The sequence below is a fragment of the Asterias amurensis genome, chromosome 10, assembly GCF_032118995.1.
Source record: "Asterias amurensis chromosome 10, ASM3211899v1".
Classification (NCBI taxonomy): Eukaryota; Metazoa; Echinodermata; class Asteroidea; order Forcipulatida; family Asteriidae; genus Asterias; species Asterias amurensis.
Genome location: NC_092657.1, coordinates 21,114,809 through 21,138,797, shown reverse-complemented (window position 1 = coordinate 21,138,797; position 23,989 = coordinate 21,114,809). Strand labels below are relative to the sequence as shown.

The 23,989-nt window shown below is 38.7% G+C and overlaps 3 protein-coding genes and 1 long non-coding RNA gene across 4 annotated transcripts in view; all 4 read right to left on the bottom strand.

Annotated features, from left to right (window-relative positions):
- The window catches only part of LOC139942799 (uncharacterized), a 215,735-nt gene that overhangs the window by 146,185 nt on the left and 45,561 nt on the right, over positions 1-23,989 (bottom strand). The gene's annotated exons all lie outside the window — the stretch shown is intronic.
- LOC139943402 (histone-lysine N-methyltransferase SUV39H2-like) overlaps positions 1-23,989 on the bottom strand; it is a gene marked incomplete at its 3' end in the record, with an annotated part of 182,670 nt that overhangs the window by 126,281 nt on the left and 32,400 nt on the right. The window lies entirely within an intron of this gene.
- Positions 1,053-16,026, bottom strand: LOC139943400 (uncharacterized). The gene is made up of 12 exons (XM_071940212.1): positions 15,885-16,026; positions 14,211-14,329; positions 11,878-12,139; positions 10,683-10,999; positions 10,395-10,533; positions 7,093-7,415; positions 6,555-6,696; positions 6,048-6,382; positions 4,077-4,215; positions 2,904-3,115; positions 2,559-2,688; positions 1,053-1,866 (listed from the first exon to the last, which is right to left on the bottom strand). The coding sequence occupies exons 1-12, from the start codon at positions 16,024-16,026 to the stop codon at positions 1,583-1,585; spliced, it is 2,544 nt and encodes an 847-aa protein (XP_071796313.1). The 3' UTR covers positions 1,053-1,582.
- Positions 16,055-18,867, bottom strand: LOC139942857 (uncharacterized). The gene is made up of 3 exons (XR_011786709.1): positions 18,727-18,867; positions 17,381-17,456; positions 16,055-16,136 (listed from the first exon to the last, which is right to left on the bottom strand). It is a non-coding gene; the product is annotated as an uncharacterized lncRNA (long non-coding RNA).

Genomic DNA, 23,989 nt, shown 5'->3' with positions numbered 1-23,989 from the left:
GGGATATAAATAAGCGTGCGATACAGTGCAACGCCGAAGTTGACACAATGTATGCTGATTTAGTGGCCACTTATTCGCTATTTTCCAAAGCCGGTCTTCATACCACCGTTAACACTCCCACACGTGACCGGGTTTTGACCATCAGAGACTTGAAACCGCCCAAGGTATTTATTAATACAAATTAGTAATGTGTACACATTTGCCTTACGTTTTAATGTGCGTACAGTGTCACAATTGGTTATAGACAATAACAACGATTATATATTATAAATAATATCAGAAATTGTGGTGCAAATAAGGTAAATGGAAAACTACTTTCATTTTTTACAGCAAACAAATTAGGGCATAAGTTTCATTGAATGATTTCCTCAAACATATTATTCGAAACCCAGTTAATGTACAGCTGTCTTAGCAATGTACCGTTCAAGAAAAAAAATAAATAATAATAATAGGGGCAGATTTCACAGAACAATAAGGTTCATCGCAAGACACATTTTCAGACCATAATGATTTGTATTGTGACATCACGCTTTACTTAGCAACAACGATTGATTTGCAGTGACCATCAATCTTAGATCTTTGTGAAATCGGCCCCGGTCACACTTGCGTACAATCGATTGTGTTTTGTTTGTACGTATAGTTTTGTGTTTAAATGTGATCACATAATCAATGTCATGTATGCCTACTTGTCCCTACCTTTTGTTTTGGGGCATGGGAAATAAATTTCATGAAGGATTGCACAGCCTTTTGGTTATAGACAACAATCGGTTATAGACAACAATGGGTTATAGACAACAATGGGTTATAGACAACAATAGGTTAAAGAAAAACAATTGGTTATATAATACCACAATGGGTTTTTAACCAGTCACACTTGCGAACAATCAATTTGACTGGTAAGCTTCTTTTTTTTTTTTTGGGGGGGGGGGGGCGGGGGGGTGCATAAATTGGTGTTTTAGCGTGATCGCATAATCAATGTCATGTACTTGTCCATACCTTTTGTTTTGGGGCATGGGAAATAGATTTCATGAAGGATTGCACAGCCTTTTGGTTATAGACAACAATAGGTTAAAGACAACAATCGGTTTACAAACAATGGGTTATAGACAAAAATGGGTTATATAGGCAACAATGGGTTATAGACACCAATGGGTTATAGACAACAATAGGTTAAATAAGTTAATTGGTTTTATAATACCACAATGGGTTTTAGACAAAGGAATATGGGATGCAGGTTTGGTAAAACGAAAATATATGTTTTTGTGTCACCGCAATATGCTGGTGTTTGGCATAAGTGTCAATGAGTGAATTGCTTGATCAAAATGATTAATGGAAACCCAGTTATGTACGGCTGCTTTATAGCATTGTTCTCTTAAAAAAAGAGTAGGATACCAGTCACAAGCATGCGAACAATCATTTTACTTGCTACGGCGTTTCACATATCAAGGTTATCTGCTTGTTCGTAAGTTTGATTTTGGGCGTAATATATTTTAAGAATGATTGCATCAACATATGAATGTGTGCTGCTTCATCATTGGACTGCTGCCAATGTAACTTTGTAAAATTCACCAAGAAACTTTGTTTAGCCACGAGGTGGAGATTGGCGGCGTATTTTGATTTCAGTCTTTGCAATACGAGAACCATTCCATTCAGTAGCTCTAATGACTCGTTTGTATGGACCCTTAGTATCACCAGGTTGGATATATTCAGCATTAAGGTTATTATCTACACCAGGCATACCAGAGCATCTATTAAACCACCATCCCCCTTCACTATTCAGACTTGGGCAGTTTGTTTCGTCTTGGTTATTATCTGTGCGATGGTGAATGCTGAAGGCTTGATTGTTGGCAGTCTCAAGAATATCATCTGAAAAAGCAAAATGAATAGTGAATTATATAACTACTTCCAATCATTAATGGTAGTTTGTGTTCCGGCTGTTTTATATGACGAAGAAAACTAAAGTAAGTGTCTAAACGAAGTCCATGCATGTTCTTGTGTTAAAGGGAAGGTTAAGTATACACCTTCGGTAATTGTTAAAGACCAGTTGTCTCACTTGAGGTATCCCAACAAAAGCATAAAATAACAAACCTTTTGGAAATTTGAGCTCAACTGGTCATTGAAGTTGCGAGAAAGTAATGAGAGAAACAACACCCTTGTTGGACGGATTTGTGTTCTTTCAGAAAGGAATAAAAGACTTCTAGCTAGAAGTCTTTTTATATTTTAGTGAGAAATAACATCTTTCTCAAAGTCTGCGCTACTTCAGAGGGAGCCGTTTCTCACAGTGTTTTATACTAACAACAGCTCTCCAATGCTCGTTACAAAGTCATTTTTTTAAGTTAATATTTGTTTTGAGTAATTACCAAACGACCTTCCCTTTAAAGTGATGTGGATATTCTTCAGCACCAGTTTATGGCGCAATCGAACATCGTTTGAAACCTGTGGTCAGTTTCAGGCCTACATCTGTTCGTGTCTGTTGATCGTCAACAAGTTAAAACAATTAAAACAATGAGCCCCATCCAGAAAAGAAGGTTTGATTTATAAACGAGTTCTTAACTTACTTCTGCACCCAATGAGTTCGATGCGCAAATCTTGATGCACGTAGTCGATTGATGTGATACGGATGAAACGTGCTCTGATTGGCTGCTCAAAGTTTATGGTTGTGGATTGATCAGTTTGAGCACGGAATATCTGTAAGATAATAAAGCAACACGATTATATTTTATTAATCATTTACACTGAAAACAGTTGTGTTTATGTTGTTCATGGCTATTGTTCCTCATTCCTAGAAGTTTCTATCATTATTTTGTTCCGTTGGTTGAGTAGTAAAAGCTCCCTGCTAAACTTAAAGTACATGTATAACATTGACAAACTAACTTTGTTATTTCAATGATGGAAACATTTACCCGAGATTCTCTATCAGGTGCTCTCTTCTTGCTGACGCTGACCCAGGTAACGTTGTCGAGGCTGTATTCTACTTGAAATGACGTTTCATCACTACTTTGTGCTGCGACTCCCTCAACTAGAGTGACTACCTGTAGATCAATCTGAAGCCTTGACTCTTTGTCAGGAATGATATGGTCGTCCTTTTCAAGACGTTGTCCACATACCCAGTTGACTGTAAAAATAAAAACACAACATTGAATTTGATGCGTCGTTTGTTGTAATTGTGTTTAAAGGCACGAACACTATTGGTAATATTGTCAAAGACCAGTCTTCTCACTGGGTGTATCTCAATATATGCATAAAGCAACAAACCTGTGAAATAATAGATGTTGAATTTGCATCGGGGATAAATAATATTAATTTTGGTTTTTACCCATACACCGATGTATGTTAGCACTGTATACTCAGTACTTTCCCGAGTCATGTGAAAAAATATCACAGGCATGTTACTCGGGTGGGATTCGAACCCACGAAACCTGTGAAAATTTGAGCTAAATTGGTCGTCGAGGTTGCGAGATAATAATGAAAGAAAGAATGAAAAAAAAACTTGTCACACGAAGCTGTTAGATGGTTGATTTTGAAACCTCAAATGCTAAATCTGAGGTCTCGATATCAAATTCGTGGAAATTTACTTCTTTCTCGAAAACTACGTCACTTCAGAGGGAGCTGTTTCTCACAATGTTTTTTATTATCCAAAGCTCCCCATTTACTCGATCCCAAGTGAGTTTTTCTGCTAATAATTATTTTGAGTAATTACCAATAGTGTCCACTGCCTTTAAGTGCACTGTACATGTTTGGTAATTACTCAAAATATATATTAGCATAAATCTTTACTTGGTAACGAGCAACGGGGAGCTGTTGATAGTATGAAACATTGTGAGAAATGATTCCTTCTTAAGTATTGTAGTTTTTGAGAAAGAAGTAATTTCTTGATACAAATTGATACAAATCATGGATTTATTATTGATTTGTAAGCTGCTTCGAAAAGTTAAGACTGGATTAAAGTTTGATGAGTTTGATTTTGGTATTATTTGTTTGTATGAAAGTATCACACGATCAGTGTATTGGTTTCATTTCAAAGAATCAATTTGTTTAAAAATAATGTGGATTAGTTTTTGGTCGTTGAAACCTACCTTTACATCCCAATAGTTCAACACGTATCCATAGAGAGCCATCAGTCTGGTTTAGTATGATGCGAACATAACGAGTAATGATTGGTGGATGGAACATACTGGTAGCTATCGAGTCTGCCGTGGCGTCCTTTTTGATTATCTGGTAAGAAACACATGGACAATTCACGTCATTTGTTTAAAGGCAATGGACAATATTGGTAATTGCTCAGAATAATTATTAGCATGAAACCTTACTTTGTGACGAGTAATGGGGAGAGGTTGATGATATAAAACATTGTGAGAAACAGCTCCCTCTGTAGTAACATGGTTTTCGAGAAAGAAGTTATTTCCCAGGAATTTGATTTCGAGACCTCAGATTTAGAATTTGAGGTCTCGAAATCAACCATCTAAAAGCACACAACTTCGCGTGACAAGGGTGTTTTCTTTCTTTCATAATTATCTCGCAACTTCGACGACCAATTGAGCTCAAATTTTCACAGGTTTGTTATTTTATGCATGTGTTGAGTTACACCAAGTGAGAAGACTAGTCTTTGACAATAACCAATAGTGTCCAGTATCTTTAAAGGATTAGGGTACTTTTTGTAGCACAAAACATGATGTCCACAGATTTACTTACTCCGTTTGAAGATAATGATAATAGAAAGCTTAACTTGAAAATTCGTGAACAGTGTCACGAACATAATTTGTGTCCTATAACAAATACCCTGACCCTTTACCAAACATCCTTTTTAATTTTAACATTTCGTATAAAACTTCAGTAAACAAATGTATTCAATCCAAACTCAAATTTATCGGCATATCGCAACAGAAAAACTTATTGCGAACACAAAACTCTGACGACTTAGAATCACAAAAATAGTTACTCCCCTGACGTTTTGACCCTAGCAGTCTTTCTCAGCGTCTAATAATGATAGAATCCCATTACAAACTTTGGGCAACTGTATTGTGTTTGGTACGTGGCACGATATTCAAAGGGTACATTAATTGTGTTAATATTCTTGACTTCTTTAGTTTTACGGCATTGATTTCTAAAAACCAACAAATGTCCTACAAACAGACATTTCCATTTAAATGGTTTTGCTTGTCAGTAACTGTTATCTGGTACTTAATTAATTTATAAAACCATGACTTTTTGATTTCAGGAAGCAGCAATTTCTTCATCAGTTCTTACCTTTTTTTAGTTCATATTACTTCTAGGTTTTGACTGCGGGATAGAATTAAAGCCATCTGAAAGTGGTGTTTTGTCAAAATAAAGATTTCGTCACTATTATATGTGTTTTGATGAGTGGAATGTGAACAAACAGTTCACTAAGGTTCTACAAAATTAGTTCTTATCTTATTTACAAATTTAAGAGTAGGCCTCGACCGAGAGGGCGCTTTTCGTGACGTAAATCTGGGCGCAATATTTGAAGAGAAATGCTGCACAGTGCTGAAAAAGACGTCGGACCGGACTACTAGGCACTATTGCTCTTGTGAGTCTGACCAGCCATGCAGGCTGACCCCATCTTTAGTTGTTTAGCTGCATCAAGTTGGTCGGCATTGCCGGAAAAATGGAAAAAAGAAATCCTGTTCGAAACGTACAAACTCAATGACTTGTATACGTTGCACGTGTGTTTACTCTACGCATCAAGGCAAAGTCTGCCTCGATTGAAGTCAAAAAAGGGGTAGGCGGAGTCAATATCAATCATGACAAACAATTACTTAAAAACAATGTTTTATAGTAACTAAACATAATACTCTTATGATGGAAAAAAATACAAATTCTATTTCCAGGTGACTTTAATTCATAAAACAAGTATCTTTTTGTGCTATTGATACTCAGACAACAGTACTATTACAAAATAAAACTCAAAATAGGAGATGTTTTTACTTTAAGATTGGATATTTTATATGCAGCAGTTAACATATCACTGTAGATTACACACAAATTATCTGACTTTCGCTGAATTCACAGTTGGCCGACGTTCTTACCTGTGCTGAATCCATTGTATGCCACGTGGTCTGGTCATCCTTGTACTCCAGCTGGTACCCATAAATCATATCTACGATGGTTCCCTGATCAGATCCCTGCAGCATCATAACTCCCTCTACTATGACTTTAAATCCTAGATCAATCTGTAGCCATGAGTTGATGTCATTAGGATCAGGGCACCAGCCAATGGTATCACTGTTTGCTGATTGAGTGAGTCGTGCATTGCTTGGTTGACAGTTACCATCTTCCCTCTGCTGTGTACTTGATGATGTAATTCTGTAGTCTGGAATACTGCCATCTCCCATTCCATGACGATCCAAACAATACCAGCGTTCTATATAATCAACAGTACAGGCAACAAAATAATAACTTGTTTGTTTTACCGATTTTTTTGTTTTGTTTGTAAAATGTCGGTCATTATTTGTTGGTCTAAAATGGTTTAATATAATCAAGTGATACATTTGTTTTATTTGCCAAAATGTAACTTTGAACAAAATTGACCTCACCATTGCATCCAAGGAGTTCAATACGCAGCCCTGGACGTTTTCCGCCATAACTAGTTGGTGTGATGCAGATGTAGCGTGCTCTGACTTCCTTATTGAACATGTTGGTTACTCTGGTATAATAGTCTGTATTTCCAGGGAATCTCTGGGAAGGAAACATAAACGATGCTTAATGACATCAAACAAACTTTAGAATATAGCAGAATGATTACCAAAAGGCAGTATAAATGCGTATATTATGTTAAAGGTTCAGACTGTAAAGAAACATGTAGCAGTAGTTTTATTTATTAGTTTTAAACGTGTACTCTCGACAACATGCCAGATAATGTTGTATTAAAATAAGCACCAAGTGAATGGCTGATTGTTTCATTTTAGTTTGTTTAAACGGCCAATTTGCCTTTTCGTTTGTGAATTCATTAAATTAAATCAATGAAGTAAAACAAAAAATGTTTTTTTAATGATTCAACTTGTATTCTGCTAATTTTTGCCTTTTCTTCTGCGTTTAACGGTTTCGGCAATTTGTGTATAATTATTGTCATACCTGTGCATTGTCACGAGTAGACCCTCCTATGTATCGCCAGTTGCGTTCATTGTCACTGTGAGACACAATGAACTCTGTCACATAGTAATTATTGTCGTTGTTACCCTGCGTAATAACACCACCAATCACTGTTTGATGCTGTAGATCCACTTGGAACCATGCAGTGTCTTTATCACTCTTAAAGGGACACCAACCACCGTACACATCTAGCCGTCCGACAAAGTTATCTTTGCAGTGACCTTCATCAGTAGACGATGGTACGATAGTTTCAACAAGGATGCTACCATCTTCCATTCCAAGACTCTGACCACAAACTCTGTCAACTGAGAACACATTCAACAATTATGTACATCAGACATGTAAGGCACGCTGTGGTCATCATGTTAATCCACAAGTTTAGTTTGCAGTGCCCCATAAACAATGTTGAATTCTGTATAGTGGGAAGCTACAACCTTAAAGGAACACGTTGCCTTGGATCGGTTGAGTTGGTCTTTGAAAAGCGTTTGTAACCGTTTTTTATAAAATGCATATGGGTAGAAAGGTGTTGTGAAAGTAGAATACAATGATCTACACAAACATGCCTCGAAATTGCGTGGTTTTCCTTTTACCTCGTCGACTAACACGTCGGCCATTTATGGGGGTCAAAATTTTGACTCCCATAAATGGCCGACCATGTTAGTTCGCACAGTAGAAGAGAAACCACGCAATTTCGAGGCAAACTTGTGTGGATCATTGTATTCTACTTTTAAAACATCTTTCCAACCATATGCATTTTATAAAAAACGGTTACAAATGCTTTTGTTTTGACCAACTCGTCCGATCCAAGGCAACGTGTTCCTTTAAGTAATGAAGAAGAGAGCAAGCAGCATTTGAAATAATTTTCTTGTGTCCCAACTAAAATGGTATGTGTCATTTAGCCTGTTATTTGAGAAAATATAGAGTGGTTAGTACCTGGCATCTTTGGATTAAACTTGAAATCACTCGCTTGAATATTCCCGACCAAACACATTTCTGTCGAAAAGCTGGCAATGTTGCTTGGCCAATGATTTGGAACAATCTCCGTAATGTCATTAGGGAAGTTGCTCGTATCGGCATTTCGTAAAGTCCTTAAGACCATAGAGCTATATATATTGACTAGAGCGCTAACTTGCTCTGCGTTTTGAACCTTGAGTGCGTTTTGGCGACCCCAACCAAAAACTGTTTCTGACGTCATAACCAAAACGGTAACCGAGCTCACAACTCGGTTATCGTTCAGTCTGAACAGCAGAACCAACGACCAACAACCGAAACAGTTTTCGGTTGGGGTCGCCAAAACGCACTCCTTATAGACCTTATCGCAAATACCAATGCGCAAGCGCAGACTGTTGAATGAGGTGCATTGTGGGATAGATATGCATCAAATTTTGCTACCAGCTAGACCACAATGCACCTAATTCCAAGCTTTACGCGCGCGCCCCGGTATTTGCGAAAAGGTCTATGTCTGCGATTTTGAAGCCACCCTGGGCGCAGACATGTTTGATGTGTTGCGTGAATTCGGAATTTTAAGAGAACACACAATGCCGCGACTTTTTTTACATTCGGCGTGTGCGCACGTACCCGACTGTCCGCTCGTGTACGTCCGCGCTACGAAAACCGTAACTTCGACTTGATTGCCGTACTTAAAAAAGTATACGCGCCTTTTAAACATGACGCACATGACGCTCGCAGTTTGTACGCTAATCAGCAGATTGTGCGTTCAGATTTGCTGCATTTTTTGCTTCGATGACACATAAAAAAGAACAAACGCACTATCATTTAAACAGCCATACAATTGCCGTACAAAATTTCAAGCTTTTGTATTAGTTTGTACATAAACATGGATGCGCCACACGGCTTCAAAACCTTAGTGCGTGTATAACAGGGTGTTGGCGCTCTAGTCAATATATACAGCTGTATGCTTAAGACTCACCTTTTTCCCTGGTTAATTGCTTTCTAGTGTAACCAACTGACTTGGAGTACCCAGTCAATTGTTTACGTAGTTATTTTAATTCACCGAATTCCTTTCCTTATAACTTCAATTTATAAAGAATACTTGCAGTTCGCTGAGGCGTTAAGGGTGTGGCGCGATCACCATTCCACTTCCATCGACCAGCCCTGATTTCGAGGAGGATCCCCTGCCTGCGTAAAATGACACGCCTGATCCCTCTTAAAAATACACACCCTGTCATACATTTCCGGCGTAACAATGTGAAATGATATAGCGTCGTAAAAACTTTTTTCTTCAGTTATTCATAATTAATGACCCTGTTAACCAATTGTTAGGTCTGAAAATGCAAGTATTTTGATACCGCTATGATAAAATGGCAAAACATTGATCGCCACCGACCTGCAGGGTCAGCAGATTGGGGAAAAACTAGCCCCCATATTGGTACAATCCACTCCGTATATAGCACCTTTGATATACAATTATTCCGGTGTTTTTTTTTAAGATCAAAGGTGCTGGGGCCAAGGATACGGAGTGGATTGGACCAATTAATGGGTCTAGGGAAAAACATGACATTCACGGTACATTCTTACAGGTTTACCAGCATTCATCCATAATCAAGACAGCTTAACTCTTCAAACACACACAAGATTGTTCACTCATTTAGGCTTACTAATATTAATTTTGTCACCAAAGCGAAATCAAATGGCCGGCGGTGTGGGGTTTTTTCTTAAGCAAAATTAGTACACTATTATGTGATGTGCAATCCATAGAAAACTTGTGTTCAAATTCTCTCAGTTAACAATCCTTTATTTTTATTTTTTTTAAATCATGGCTAATTAGCTGTTGGTGTCTCAGTCCCCATGCAACTTGACCGTAACGTGGAGTAGCCAAACGCGCATATAACTATCCCTGCTTATCCGTGGAATATACGCTTGACGTAAGCGCGCTTTCGGCGTTTGCGATGACCAAAACGCTTTAGTGAAATCGACTCCTGAGCCATTAAATTTTGCCCTGCACATGCCTGGCGGAAACTTTGTGACTATTTTTTTACGGATTTTTTTTTTCTTTCCTTTTTTACCGATTTTAAAATAACAAAAACAACTTCCACTTGAAAGCCTTACGACAGTGGCAATTTCGAAGTAGAGAAACAAAAATGCTGCCTGGAGATGGCGCGGTCTTTCATTCTGAAAAAAAAAAAAATAAAATAAAACAATCACGCCACCCCCCCCCCCCCCCCGTTTGGAAAAGCCTAGATCCGCCCCTGAATGCGCTATGATTTTAATGGAGTAGCGTATTTTGTTAATTGTTTGGTTATGAAAGTCATATAACCACTCACCACGGCAGCCTAGGAGCTCAATACGTATGCCAGGTTCAGTATGCCAGTCGGTAGGTCTGATGCGGATGTACCGTGCTTGAATAGGCTGCTGGAAGATATTCGTGACTGGGGTGTCCCCATCAGTGTTGCCAATGAAAGTCTGTCAATCAAACATAGGTAGACCTAGTATAAGTATGAAGAGTGTTTACATTGTTTCAAAATTGTTTTTATACAGCAGCTTTATTGAAATGTCTTTGTTCATAAGGAATACATGTTAGGTTGGAGGGTGTCTTTGCTGAGTACTCTTACCTGTGGAGTAGAGGCCCCATTCACATACAGCCATGCAGTGCCATCAATGCTGTATTGTACCTGGTACTGTGTCACCCAGTAACCACCGTTTGGATTGCCCTGTGTGATGACGCCCTCAATATGCACAGGATTTGTATTCATAACTACTTGAAGCCATGATCCAACGAATTGTCCTATAGCTGGACACCAATTCCGGTTCAGGTCCAGTCGTGCATTACTAGGCAGATATGATGAACTCCGCTGACTAGATGCTGTAATCCTATCATCAGGAATACTTCTGTCTTCCATTCCTAGCATATGCCTACAGTATCTGCCAACTGGCAACAAAACACACAACGTTTAACCTTTAAGTAAGTGATGACAATGATTTAAGATACTGGACACTGTTGGCCGTTACTCAGGTAAAATAGTTTTGTCTCAGTTAAAAATGGATGCATCTGAAAACACACATTATTTGTTTTCTTCTTTTGTGTTCCCTTTATTTTTCTCTTGTAATTTTCATGACAGGCCCTAATTGATATTTTTTATACAGGTTTGTTATGCATAATAATGTTGGGATACATCAATGAGAATGTTGGTCTTTGGCAATTGGCAATAGTGTCTAGTGCCATCAAGATATTACAACAATTTTCTGTTGCCATAATTCAAAGGAAAACAATTCACTTAATTGTTGTTTGCAATAACTCGAATTTCACATCAAGCAAACAAGTTTTCTAACATAAATTAATTGTCGACAGGCCTTTCAACCAGCGTGTGTAATTCATGATCCCTGGCTACACGGCAGTTAACGGTTGTATGGCTCCAGACTGGCACCCTCGAACAAAGATATTGACAAAATAGGGACACCGCCAATATAGGGCTAGATAGCTCAGTTGGTAGAGCGCCGGCACGTTAATCCGGAGGTCGTTGGTTCGAATCCCACTCTAGTCAATTCTTTGTTCAACCTCAAAAATAATAACTAATGCTTACAAACTTATTTTGATGTGATATCAAAGGATTCGAAGCGATCATTTTATCTTTGTTGTTTGGTGGTAACTCAAATTTCACATAAAGTAAAATAGTTTTTTACATAAATTAATTGTCGACAAAAAGGGCCCTTCAAAAAGCGTTTGCAATTCATAATGCTTACAGATTGGTTTTGAGGTGATATCAAAGGTTTCCCTGGTGGCGATTATGAAATATGTTGTTAACATACCAGTTGGTTGTACCTCGGAGTGCTCCAGAAACATGGTGTAATCGACAGGTCCGACGTGAAACTGTGTCTTCAGCAAATGACCCGTGACGTTATCTTCATTGGTGAGGTCAAGACGGATTGTCCAGTTCCCTTCAGCATCAGTCAGGTTATGTAGAATCTCATTGCCAAGCCAGAACTCATCATCCATTGACCCAAAGCCTTTCGTGTATTCTGCCCAACTGCGGTTGAAATTGACTGATCCATCGTAACGCCGCTGGACGACCTTGCAGTAAGAAAACAATACAAATATACTGTAGTACTTTTGGACATAATGGTTCTCGTATAGGTTAATCTAAATTCATTAATTTTAATTTAATTCATTAAATTAGGTAAACAGGTTAATATTTCAAGACAATTCTAATTCTGACATAAGGTATTTTAAACTTTACTAAATACGACCAAATAGGCCTATAGGCCAAAGCCTACACTTGTTGTTCAATATTGAAGTTCTGGTATAATTATGCAGATATCAAATAGCAATAACTTAAATCATATATTAAATTAGTGTTTTCAATTGAGGACTTTTGAAAAAAAAGCTTTATATGGGCAATGTTTGTGTCCTTCCAAGTAAACTACAGTTAACCAGTTAAACTTTTAAGTGGTGGATGACTCCAAGTCGAGTTTGCATCGCCGACTATTATACAAATATTGACTGCTTCGAGTGCTATGGTTAAAACTATGACTTATAGTTTTTAACCATTGCACGAGTGAAAGCAGTCAATATTTGTTTTATAACACCCCAAACATTTCTAAATACTGTACTATTATTATTAAGTTACAGACCTGAATGCTACAATCCACGGACGACGCGAATACAGATTGCAAACACTTTTACTTACTGTGTTGCATGTAGTGTCGTGCAATCCGAAATGGTTACAGACTATTAATTTATCATACTCGTACACGCAACGGACGTCTGGGTACTGCACGCCGTGTGCTAGTCTGTCGGACTAGCTCACGGCGCCGTGTGCTAGTCTTCGGACTAGCGCATGGCAAACCGACGCACTATCACACGGCCGTCGTCTAGCAAAACTAAGACATGTCATGTGACGCGCTCTAAACCAATGAGCAGGCAGAATACTTGCAAGGGGTGTTATAATGCTAATTAGCATCAGAACCGGCGCTCCTATAAACAATTCTGGCAGGAAACTTGAATAATAGTTATCCGGTATTTGGAGGGTAACAGCTAAGGTATGCGTTTATATCCCCATTTTTAGTTTGTAACGTCATTGATAATCTCAATGGACTAGTTTTGTAATAACTGCGGTAGAAATAAATGAAAGCAAAAAGAGAAAGCAAGAAATGGGTGAAAAAAGAGTAGATGGGTAACAGAAAGGGTGCTTGGGAAGGGGTTCTTTGACCACATAAGGTATAAGGTTGTTTAACAGACAAAATCAATTACGGACAGTAAAAATGAAAGTTAATTAATTGTGGAATGCGGCAGACTAAAGTGGGTTATATATATATCAAATAATAAACCACAAGGGAAACTGACTGGGTACATTTTTTTTAAATGATTTAAATGATATTATATATATTTGTTAGTTTTTTTTTTCGGTTTTTTTTTTTTTTTTTTTTTTTTTTGGGGGGGGGGGGGGGGGAGAAGACAAAGAAATGTGGTCGTCATTTGGGTATTTTATTGTTTTTAATCCCAAAACTTAATGGTAGTCCCAGCCAAAGTTCTGCACCTTCCGCCCATGTAAGTTAAAAAGCAGGACAGTTCTTTTCAGAACTGAGAAGTCTCCCGAACATTCGATAAATCTACTCCGCGGTAAGTAGAATAAAGAAAGACAGTTCTCTAAGAACAAACTCTACCTGGCAAGTAGATACACACATGGTGTTACCTCGCCCCTAAAGAATAGTTCCCAGACGCGTGTCCATATGCTTGTACACAAAGTGCGGATTGGGTATCTTTTCTTCCCAGGACGAACGTGTGCAGATAATTCTACACGTTTGTCCTGGGAAAAAAATACGCGCACGGTCGGGGACAATCGGCATATCGGCATTTAGCGGTAAACGAGCGGTAGTTGAGAACATTTTTACTCAAAATTCATTTGATTTTTACTCAAAACCTATGATACCTATTTGAACAATTCCAAGTGTAGGGCTATCTGCAACTTCGGAAGCATTAGATCGGTAAGTTTTATGATGCAGATCGTTGCAGATGGTTTTTCAAAAAAAACCGAAAGATTTTGATATCAGTGGTGCTGGGGCCAAGGATACGGAGTGTATTGGACCGATTTATGGGGCTAGGTGTTACCGTAAACCAAATATTAACTTATTCATGTACTTACAATCCAGCCGGTCTGCTTCGTCATATCACAAAAGACTTTAATTCCTTTATCATACTGGTAGGGATGAATAGTGTAGATACCATTGTGTTTGTATCCAGCATCCAGCAAATTCTGACAGTCTGAATGAACAAAGAAATCATTATGCACTTTGAATATTGGATGCGTTCTTGTAGCTCCCCTGCGTCGACCCCACGGTGGTCACTCGGATGAGCCCCTGACAAGAGCTAATCGAACGATCACACTCGCCCTCTCGTGGTGACGGCATGCACCTCAGGTCACCCCTAAGTGACCAACTCCACAAGAAGGGCACTGGGGGCTGACCCGGGTGAGCCCCGTCAAAGCTATTCGAACGATCACTCATCCACCCCTCGTGGTGACGTCATGCACCTGGGGCCAGTCCCAAGTGACCCGTTCCACAAGCAGGGTCTGGGTGAGCCCCTGGAATGACGTCCAAGTTATTCGAACGTACCGGCGGGCAGACCGGGGTCGACCCGGGGAAGCTTATGGAACGCACCCATTGTATAGTATGGAGTTACATGGTTTATAAACATTGTTATCAATGGGTGCGTTCGTTTAGCTTCCCTGGGTCGACCCCGGTCTTCCCCGGTACGTTCGAATAGCTTTGACGGGGCTCACCCGGGTCAGCCCCCAGTGCCCTGCTGGTGGAGTGGGTCACTTGGGGTGACCTGATGTGCATGCCGTCACCACGAGAGGGCGAGTGTGATCGTTCGATTAGCTCTTGTCAGGGGCTCACCCGAGTGAGCACTGCGGGGTCGGGGAAGCTTATCTAACGCACCCAATGATGGTGGGTCTTTTAAGCCACACTCTTTTTAGCGTAGTAAACGTAATATTTAACTAGAAGACACTAACTGAGAAGCGTTATAGCTGGAACGCTTTTCAGATTCGAGCTTTCGTAAATAAAAACATGGCATAGGAGCATCATGGTTATAAGCGTCTTGCTTATACGGACAAGTGTCATGGCTGGAAATCGAACCTACACTCTGCTGAACAGAAACATTGCTAAGTTTTTGAATCCGGTGTTCTTATTCGACCAGGCCATGACACGCCATGCTTTAATTTTAGTATACTTTTTGTTACACTACTTGTTATCATCACCGATCATTCTAATATGCAAAAGTCACACAAAGTCAGAGTTAATTTACCTTAAACAGCGGCTACAGAATGCTCAGAAATATAGTTGGGACTTTTTCTTTTTGTATTATAGATGTAGTCCACGAGAAACAGAAAACTTCACGTTAAAACATGGTAAAAATGTTTTTTTTTTCTCTAAGTACTCCGAGCCAATATTATGAAAACGTGATGCCAAACAAGCCCGCGCGACAAAGGAATCGTGATGTCAGTGGCGGCTATTTGATGTGGACAATGGCACCCTCAGTTTGCCAACGCTGGAGAACTGTGTTCAAACCCAATTAGGGGAAAATCGTCACTGGCGTCAAGGGGACATTACAATAGATAAGCCGTTTTTGACTCTCGGCTGAAAAAGCCTCGCAGAGAGTTGCATTTTTGACTTGAATTATTTATTACCAAATGCAAATTTTAAGCGTAAAATGGTTATAAATCGGTATCTACGATGTCTGTTTGGCCAAAAAAGGGTAATAGTTAAAATATTGAGATTATCCTGTAGCCGCTGTTTAAGTCTTGAAGGAAACTTACCCTTGAAATGGCATTCATAATGATCATGTATCTCTTCTTGGTCATCAGTGAAGATTGGTTCATCAGTGTAGCTGGGTTTAGTCTTTCTCTTTGGAGCTACTTTAAACAGCCCTCCTGGTCGGATTGAGGTACAGGAACACATATCCTCAAATGGTTGGATCCATCGTAGTCGGTTTCCTTCATCTGGATCAGGTTCTTGGGTCAAGTAGCACACTTTAGTACCAGCTGCTTCACCGACATTCAGCAAATAAACTGCAACAAAAGGAACAAATCATCAATATTAAGTTTCGATGTGGGTTTAAAGGCAGTGGACACTATTGGTAATTACTCAAAATAATTCATGGCATAAAACCTTACTTGGTAATGAGTAATGGGGAGAAGTTGATGATATAAAATATTGTGAGAAACCACTCCCTCTGAAGTGACGTAGTTTTCGAGAAAGAAGTAATTTTCCACGAATTTGATTTCGAGACCTCAAGTTTACAATTTGAGGTCTCGAAATCAAGCATCTGAAAGCACATAACTTCGTGTGACAAGGGTGTTTTTTCTTTCGTCGTTGTTATCTCGCAACTTCAGTGACCGATTGAGCTCATATTTTCACAGGTTTGTTATTTTATGCATATGTTGAGAAGACTGGTCTTTGACAATTACCAATAGTATCCACTGTCTTTAAGTCTTGTTTGGTTTTATGAACAGAGTTCCCAAGCCAAGGTAAGACACTGTTTCAAAATAGAGCTGTTTGGGAATCTAATAGCAGAAGCTGCTTCACTGGCACTCAGCAAATTATCTAGAACAAAATAAACCAATCATTAATATCATGTTATGCTGTTGGTTAAAGTCTTGTTTGGTTTTACGGACAGAGTTCCCAAGCCAAGGTAAGACACTGTTTCAAAATAGAGCTGTTTGGGATTCGGATACTTATAGTAGAAGCTGATTCACTGGCACTCAAAAAATTAAATTAGAACAAAAGAGGCAAATCATTAATATTTTGTCTTGTTTTGTTTATGGACAGAGATCATAATCATACCCAGCCAAAGTATATTCAGAATTTACCAAGCTTGAACTAAAAACGAAGTCTTATGGGTAGCACACGTACCACCAACGAGGTGATGAAGGCGCTTATAAAAACTTGAAGAAAAAAAGGTGATGGAAGTGAAGAAATTCTGATACCCAATTATGTAGCATAGTATAGGGGTTTACAATGTGATACGACGCATAGCAGCCACAGCCAAGAACACCTGGGCGAACCACCTTCTCTAAGCGATAAGTATTACTGGGATATTTTACGTACATTACACATCGCACGGGACCAATGGCTTTACGTCCCATCCGAAGGACGAAGTATCATGGTTAAGTGTGTAGCTGAAGAACACATGTGTCACGTGACGACTCTCGAACCCACACCATGCTTTAATATTCAACCCAGTGATCTTAACCGCTAACCATGACACACATATGAAATGCAATATTAAACAAATTCAATCATTTTTACTTACCGCAGACAGCCAGCGGGAGCAGAATGGGACCCATCATGTCACCTCCACTGGCAACAACTCCCTGTATCAGCTGAGACTAGAACCCCGTCAAAATAAGAAAAAATAATAATTTCAAAATATGTTCCGAAATTCCTGAGTCGACTTGATACAATGGGTGCGTTCGATCAGCTTCTCCGTGTCGACCCCGCGGTGCTCATTCGGGTGAGCCCCTGACAAGAGCTAATCGAAACGACCACTCACCCTCTCGTTGTGACGTCATGCACCTCGCGCCAGCCCCAAGTGACCCGTTCCACAAGCAAGGCACAGGGGGCCTACCTGGGTGAGCCCCTGGTATGACGTTAAAGCTATTCGAACGTACAGGTGGCAGATACCGGTGGCAGATCATGGTCGACCCAGGGAAGCTAATAGAACGCACCCAATATTGTACTTTGATTGTCTGTATATAGTTCAGACCAAATTTGAAAAGAAAAGAGCGGCATTTTTTAAGTGCAAGTTGGTATCGTAGGCTATACCCAATTAAACAAATGTTGGGTGCTGATTCCGAAAATGATGGATACCAATGCTATTTTGAATCTCTGTCGCTAAAAAATCACATCTAAAACAGTACATACAACCTGGGAGACGACAGTACTTTACATGCAAAAATATTCAGATGCTGTAGTTCCATACAGATGTAGTCAGGTTACCATACTTGTGTCTGAAAACTATACACTTTTGAAATGGCTGCCGAATTAAAAAAAATATAATTCTTGGGGAAATGTTTAGTTGTATGAATAGCTTATGGATTCGACTTCCATATGACACCAACAATGCCGAAAATAATTGATGTTTGGGTAAGCAATGTCCGCTTTCGTGAAGGGTATGAAAATTAGGTTGCGCAGTAATAAGCCTTTCAATTTGTGAGTGGTATTAAAGTGCCTTTGTAGCTTATACATAGTTCACTCCTGGATGTCGGCTACTTATTATTCAATGAGTCACCCAAGCATGAACTATTTTCGGACTTTTTGGTGTCATATAAAAGTTGAATCCATAAGCTATTCATACATATGTAAACAATTGAACCCATAATCACAATTTTTTTATTCGGCAGCCATTTCAAAAGTGTTTCTAATTTTTTTTTTTTTTGAGACACGGTACAATCCAGGTATTCTGTTGGTAGAGTCCGGTTCAGAGTTTGAGTGTAATTCACACCATTCATTTACATTCGTTTACGTCCTTAACTGGCGCCCTTTTTAAAATCTGGTTTAGCCTAGTCCGTTATGCTTTACGATTGGTAACGACTCTAAAAAAAAAAAAAAAAAAAAAACGAAAAAAAAAAAAAAAAAAAACACGTAACTAATAGTTACCTTTCTAGAGCAGGCTTGTCAAAGGCGTCGAAAGTGTAATAGTTTTGGATCCGCTGAGTTAACCTTACACTCACGAGCCACCACCACAGCAGAATATTGTGCTCATCCAAACACTGACTTCAGTTGATATGACAAAACTGGGTTGTGCATCTACAGTTTAACTACGATCAAATTATAATCAAATTATATACAACTACAAACGAGCTGGTGTCGCGAGGCGGTTGTGACCAAATAGTTAATTCAATTATTGTGTTAAAGACACTGGAAACGTTCGGTAAAATGGCAAAGACCAGTATATAACACGCCTGTGAAACTTGGGGCTGAATTGGTCATCGAAGTTGCGAAGTTTTCAACATAAATGTACTTTTAGGTGCATTGAAGCCGTTTAATATTCGTGAATACAACATTTTCTCAAAAACTATGTTTTTCATTCATAGGGAGCCGTTTCTCACAATGTTGTATACAATCGTCAGCTCTCTATTGCTCATTAATTACCCAAATAATACGATTGTATGCTAACAATTTTGAGTAATTACCAATAGTGTCCTGTGCCTTTAACAGTGTAAGTTTCGTATACGGGGCTTGCTTCATTGTTAGTGAATACATCTTCCAAGGTAAACGGGCGGGGGAAACAATTAATTGAAAATTTTATCCAGTCACTGGCGAAACGTTAACTATCGGCGTGTGTGAGTAGGCCTACATGTAGAAAGTACATGTTGTATAACGCCTGTGGGAGTTAATTGACTACCATCGGCAAGATCTCGAACGTGACTCTCAAACACAATTTACAACAGAGAACTGTTGCATTATTGGTCTTGTTTCTGTTTAGCCTTTTAGTTGTTATTGTTAGGCGCATAGAGGAATTTTTTTATTCATAATGCGCCTTATAAATGTTGTTTATTATTATTATTTATTATTAAGTTTCGTAAATGCCAAGGTGACTCCAATTCGTATGCCTAGTATACAAATATTGTCTGCTTCGAGTGCTATGGTTAAAACTATGACTCCCGAGGTGATCCCTGGAGCGTTCTATTTTCCCGAGGCGAAGCCGAGGGAAAATAGAACGCTACGGGGATCACCGAGGGAGTCCTAGTTTTTAACCATTGCACGAGTAAAAGCAGTCAATATTTGTTTTATAACACCCAAACATTTCTAAATACTGTACTTTTATTATTAAGTTACAGACCTGAATGCTACAATCCACGGACGACGCGAATACAGATTGCATACACTTTTACAAACTGTGTTGCATGTAGTGTCGTGCAATCCGAAGTGGTTACAGACTATTAATTTATAACTCTCGTACACGCACAGGACGTCTTGGTTCTGCACGCCATGTGCTAGTCTGTCGGACTAGCGCATGGCAAACCGACGCTCTATCACACGGCCGTCGTCTGGCAAACTAAGACATGTCATGTGACGCGCTCTAAAAAAATGAGCAGGCAGAATACTTGCAAGGGGTGTTATAATACGATATACTGTATAGCGAGACTACCAAGCTTGTAATACCTCAACATATTAGGATAAGATAAGAACTTTATTATCCCACACTGGGGAAACTATAAAACTGGCCATGATTCAAACAGCACAGAAAAAAAAAACAATAAAACATGTATAACAATAAACATACAGATCAAAACATTAATTAAGAATATCATGTATACAAATATGTGATTATTGAGTGTGTCACGTGACTCTTAAAGACACTGGACACCTTTGGTAATTGTCAAAGACCAGTCTTCTCACTTGGTGTAACGTATGCACAAAATAACAAACCTGTGAAAATTTGAACTCAAATGGTCGTCGAAGTTGCGAGATAATAATGGAAGAAAAAACACTGTCACACAAAGTTGTGTGTTTTCAAATGGTTGATTTCGACACCTCAAAACCTAATTCTGAGGTCTCGAAATCAAATTCGAATATTTTAGTGGAAAGTTACTTCTTTCTCGAAAACTTACTTCGGAGGGAGTCGTTTCTCATGTTGTACAATCAACAGCTCTCCATTGCTTGTTACCAAGTGAGTTTTTTATGCTAGCAAATATTTGGAGTAATTACCAATAGTGTTCAGGGCCTTTAAGTGGTGCTCTCCGCGTTTCCATTTTCTAATTGAAGTGCGGCACACTATTTAACCATAATAAGTTTTACACCTGTTATAGATTCATTTTATTTTCCACACTTTTGCGGTGTGAAAATTTCTTGAGTTTGACACACCAAAGGTGTGATAGTTAAAGCAGGCACTCCGGTTGACGGTCAGTTCTTCACAACTTGCAGAGTTTTGTTCATTTATTTGGGTATCTTAAATTCTGCCCATGGTGTTTCCCCAGTGGATTAGCGCACTTTCAAAGAGTTTACCCAGTAGTGAAAATTATGCAAGGAGTATTGGAATGTACTCGAGGACGAGGCAAATAATATTCTCATGTATTTATTATGCTTTATGCAAACCATCAAAGTTTGCATGTGTGATTTTCTATGCATGCCAGTAAGGTATGCATGATGAGTAGTACCGGTATTTGTGTAGGACAACCTGAGTTTATTGGGTCATGCATTATTAGGCCTTTAACTCGACTCACGGATCAGCATTACAAACATATAATTTTGGTGGTGGCACTACAACTGGTCTGCTTTCATAATCAATTTTTTATTTTTATTTTTCTACTAAAGCAGGAACTGTCGGTAAAACCAGTTGATAAAACGTACACAAACCTTCCCGTGGCTTTCAAGTAATTAATTGAAAGGATTGTGCTGTCTGCTTGAACGTCTCAATTTGGAAGGCAATTTTGAAATTCAGGTTGGGAAGTGAAGGCGAATGATGGTAAAAGATAAACACCTTCGCACAACGTTGGCCAAGATTTGGGTCAAATCATCAGAACTGGTAAAGAGAGTATACAAACAACAACTCTCGGTCAAGGTTTCCAACTGACAAAGGAGTATTAGTCTAGAGTCGTGACAACTGAATTTTATATATCGTTTTATGATGAGCGGGAGTCAAAAACAGTGTCCATTACTGAGCGTGTTTAGTTGTTATGGATTAAACCTTAAAAGAAAAAGAGTAGACTCAATTATTTTTAAATTTTATCCGGTCACTGACGACAAATTTGCTGGTGGAGTAGGCCTACGTGTAGAAGTAACAAGTCGTATCACGCCTCTGGGTTTTAATTGACTACCAAGGCAAGATCTCGAACGTGACTCTCAAACACAGTTTACAACAGAGAACTGTTGCATTATTAAGTTACGTAAATGCCAAGGTGACTCCAATTCGTATGCCTAGTACGATATACTGTATAGCGAGACTACCTAGCTTGTAATACCTCAACATATTAGGATAAGATAAGAACTTTATTATCCCACACTGGGGAAATTAAAACTGGCCATGATTCAAACATTACAGACAAAAAACAATAAAACATGTATAACAATAAACATACAGATCAAAACATTAATTAAGAATATCATGTATACAAATATGTAATTATTGAGTGTGTCACGTGACTCTTAAAGACACTGGACACCTTTGGTAATTGTCAAAGACCAGTCTTCTCACTTGGTGTAACGTATGCACAAAATAACAAACCTGTGAAAATTTGAACTCAATTGGTCGTCGAAGTTGCGAGATAATAATGGAAGAAAAAACACACTGTCACACAAAGTTGTGTGCTTTCAAATGGTTGATTTCGACACCTCAAAACCTAATTCTGAGGTCTCGAAATCAAATTCGAATATTTTAGTGGAAAGTTACTTCTTTCTCGAAAACTTACTTCGGAGGGAGTCGTTTCTCATGTTGTACAATCAACAGCTCTTCATTGCTTGTTACCAAGTGAGTTTTTTATGCTAGCAAATATTTGGAGTAATTACCAATAGTGTTCAGGGTCTTTAAGTGGTGCTCTCCGCGTTTCCATTTTCTAATTGAAGTGCGGCACACTATTTAACCATAACAAGTTTTACACCTGTTATAGATTCATTTTATTTTCCACACTTTTGCGGTGTGAAAATTTCTTGAGTTTGACACACCAAAGGTGTGATATTTAACGCAGGCACTCCAATTGACGGTCAGTTTTTCACAACTTGCAGAGTTTTGTTCATTCATTTGGGTATCTTAAAATCTGCCCATGGTGTTTCCCCGGTGGATTAGCGCACTTTCAAAGAGTTTACCCAGTAGTGAAATTTATGCAAGGAGTATTGGAATGTACTCAAAGACGAGGCAAATAATATTCTCATGTATTTATTATGCTTTATGCAAACCATCAAAGTTTGCATGTGTGATTTTCTATGCATGCTAGTAAGGTATGCATGATGAGTAGTACCGGTATTTGTGTAGGACAACCTGAGTTTATTGGGTCAAGCAACACTAGGCCTTTAACTCGACTCACGGATCAGCATTACAAATATATTATTTTGGTGGTGGCACTACAACTGGTCTGCTTTCATAATCATTTTTTTTTTATTTTTATTTTTCTACTAAAGCAGGAACTGTCGGTAAAACCAGTTGATAAAACGTACACAAACCTTCCAGTGGCTTTCAAATAATTAATTGAAAGGATTGTGCTGTCTGCTTGAACGTCTCAATTTGGAAGGCAATTTTGAAATTCAGGTTGGGAAGTGAAGGCGAATGATGGTAAAAGATAAACACCTTCGCACAACGTTGGCCAAGATTTGGGTCAAATCATCAGAACTGGTAAAGAGAGTATACAAACAACAACTCTCGGTCAAGGTTTCCAACTGACAAAGGAGTATTAGTCTAGAGTCGTGACAACTGAATTTTATATATCGTTTTATGATGAGCGGGAGTCAAAAACAGTGTCCATTACTGAGCGTGTTTAGTTGTTATGGAGTAAACCTTAAAAGAAAAGGAGTAGACTCAATTATTTTTAAATTTTATCCGGTCACTGACGACAAATTTGCTGGTGGAGTAGGCCTACGTGTAGAAGTAACAAGTCGTATCACGCCTCTGGGTTTTAATTGACTACCAAGGCAAGATCTCGAACGTGACTCTCAAACACAGTTTACAACAGAGAACTGTTGCATTATTAAGTTACGTAAATGCCAAGGTGACTCCAATTCGTATGCCTAGTACGATATACTGTATAGCGAGACTACCTAGCTTGTAATACCTCAACATATTAGGATAAGATAAGAACTTTATTATCCCACACTGGGGAAATTAAAACTGGCCATGATTCAAACATTACAGACAAAAAACAATAAAAACTGTGTAACAATAAACATACAGATCAAAACATTAATTAAGAATATCATGTATACAAAT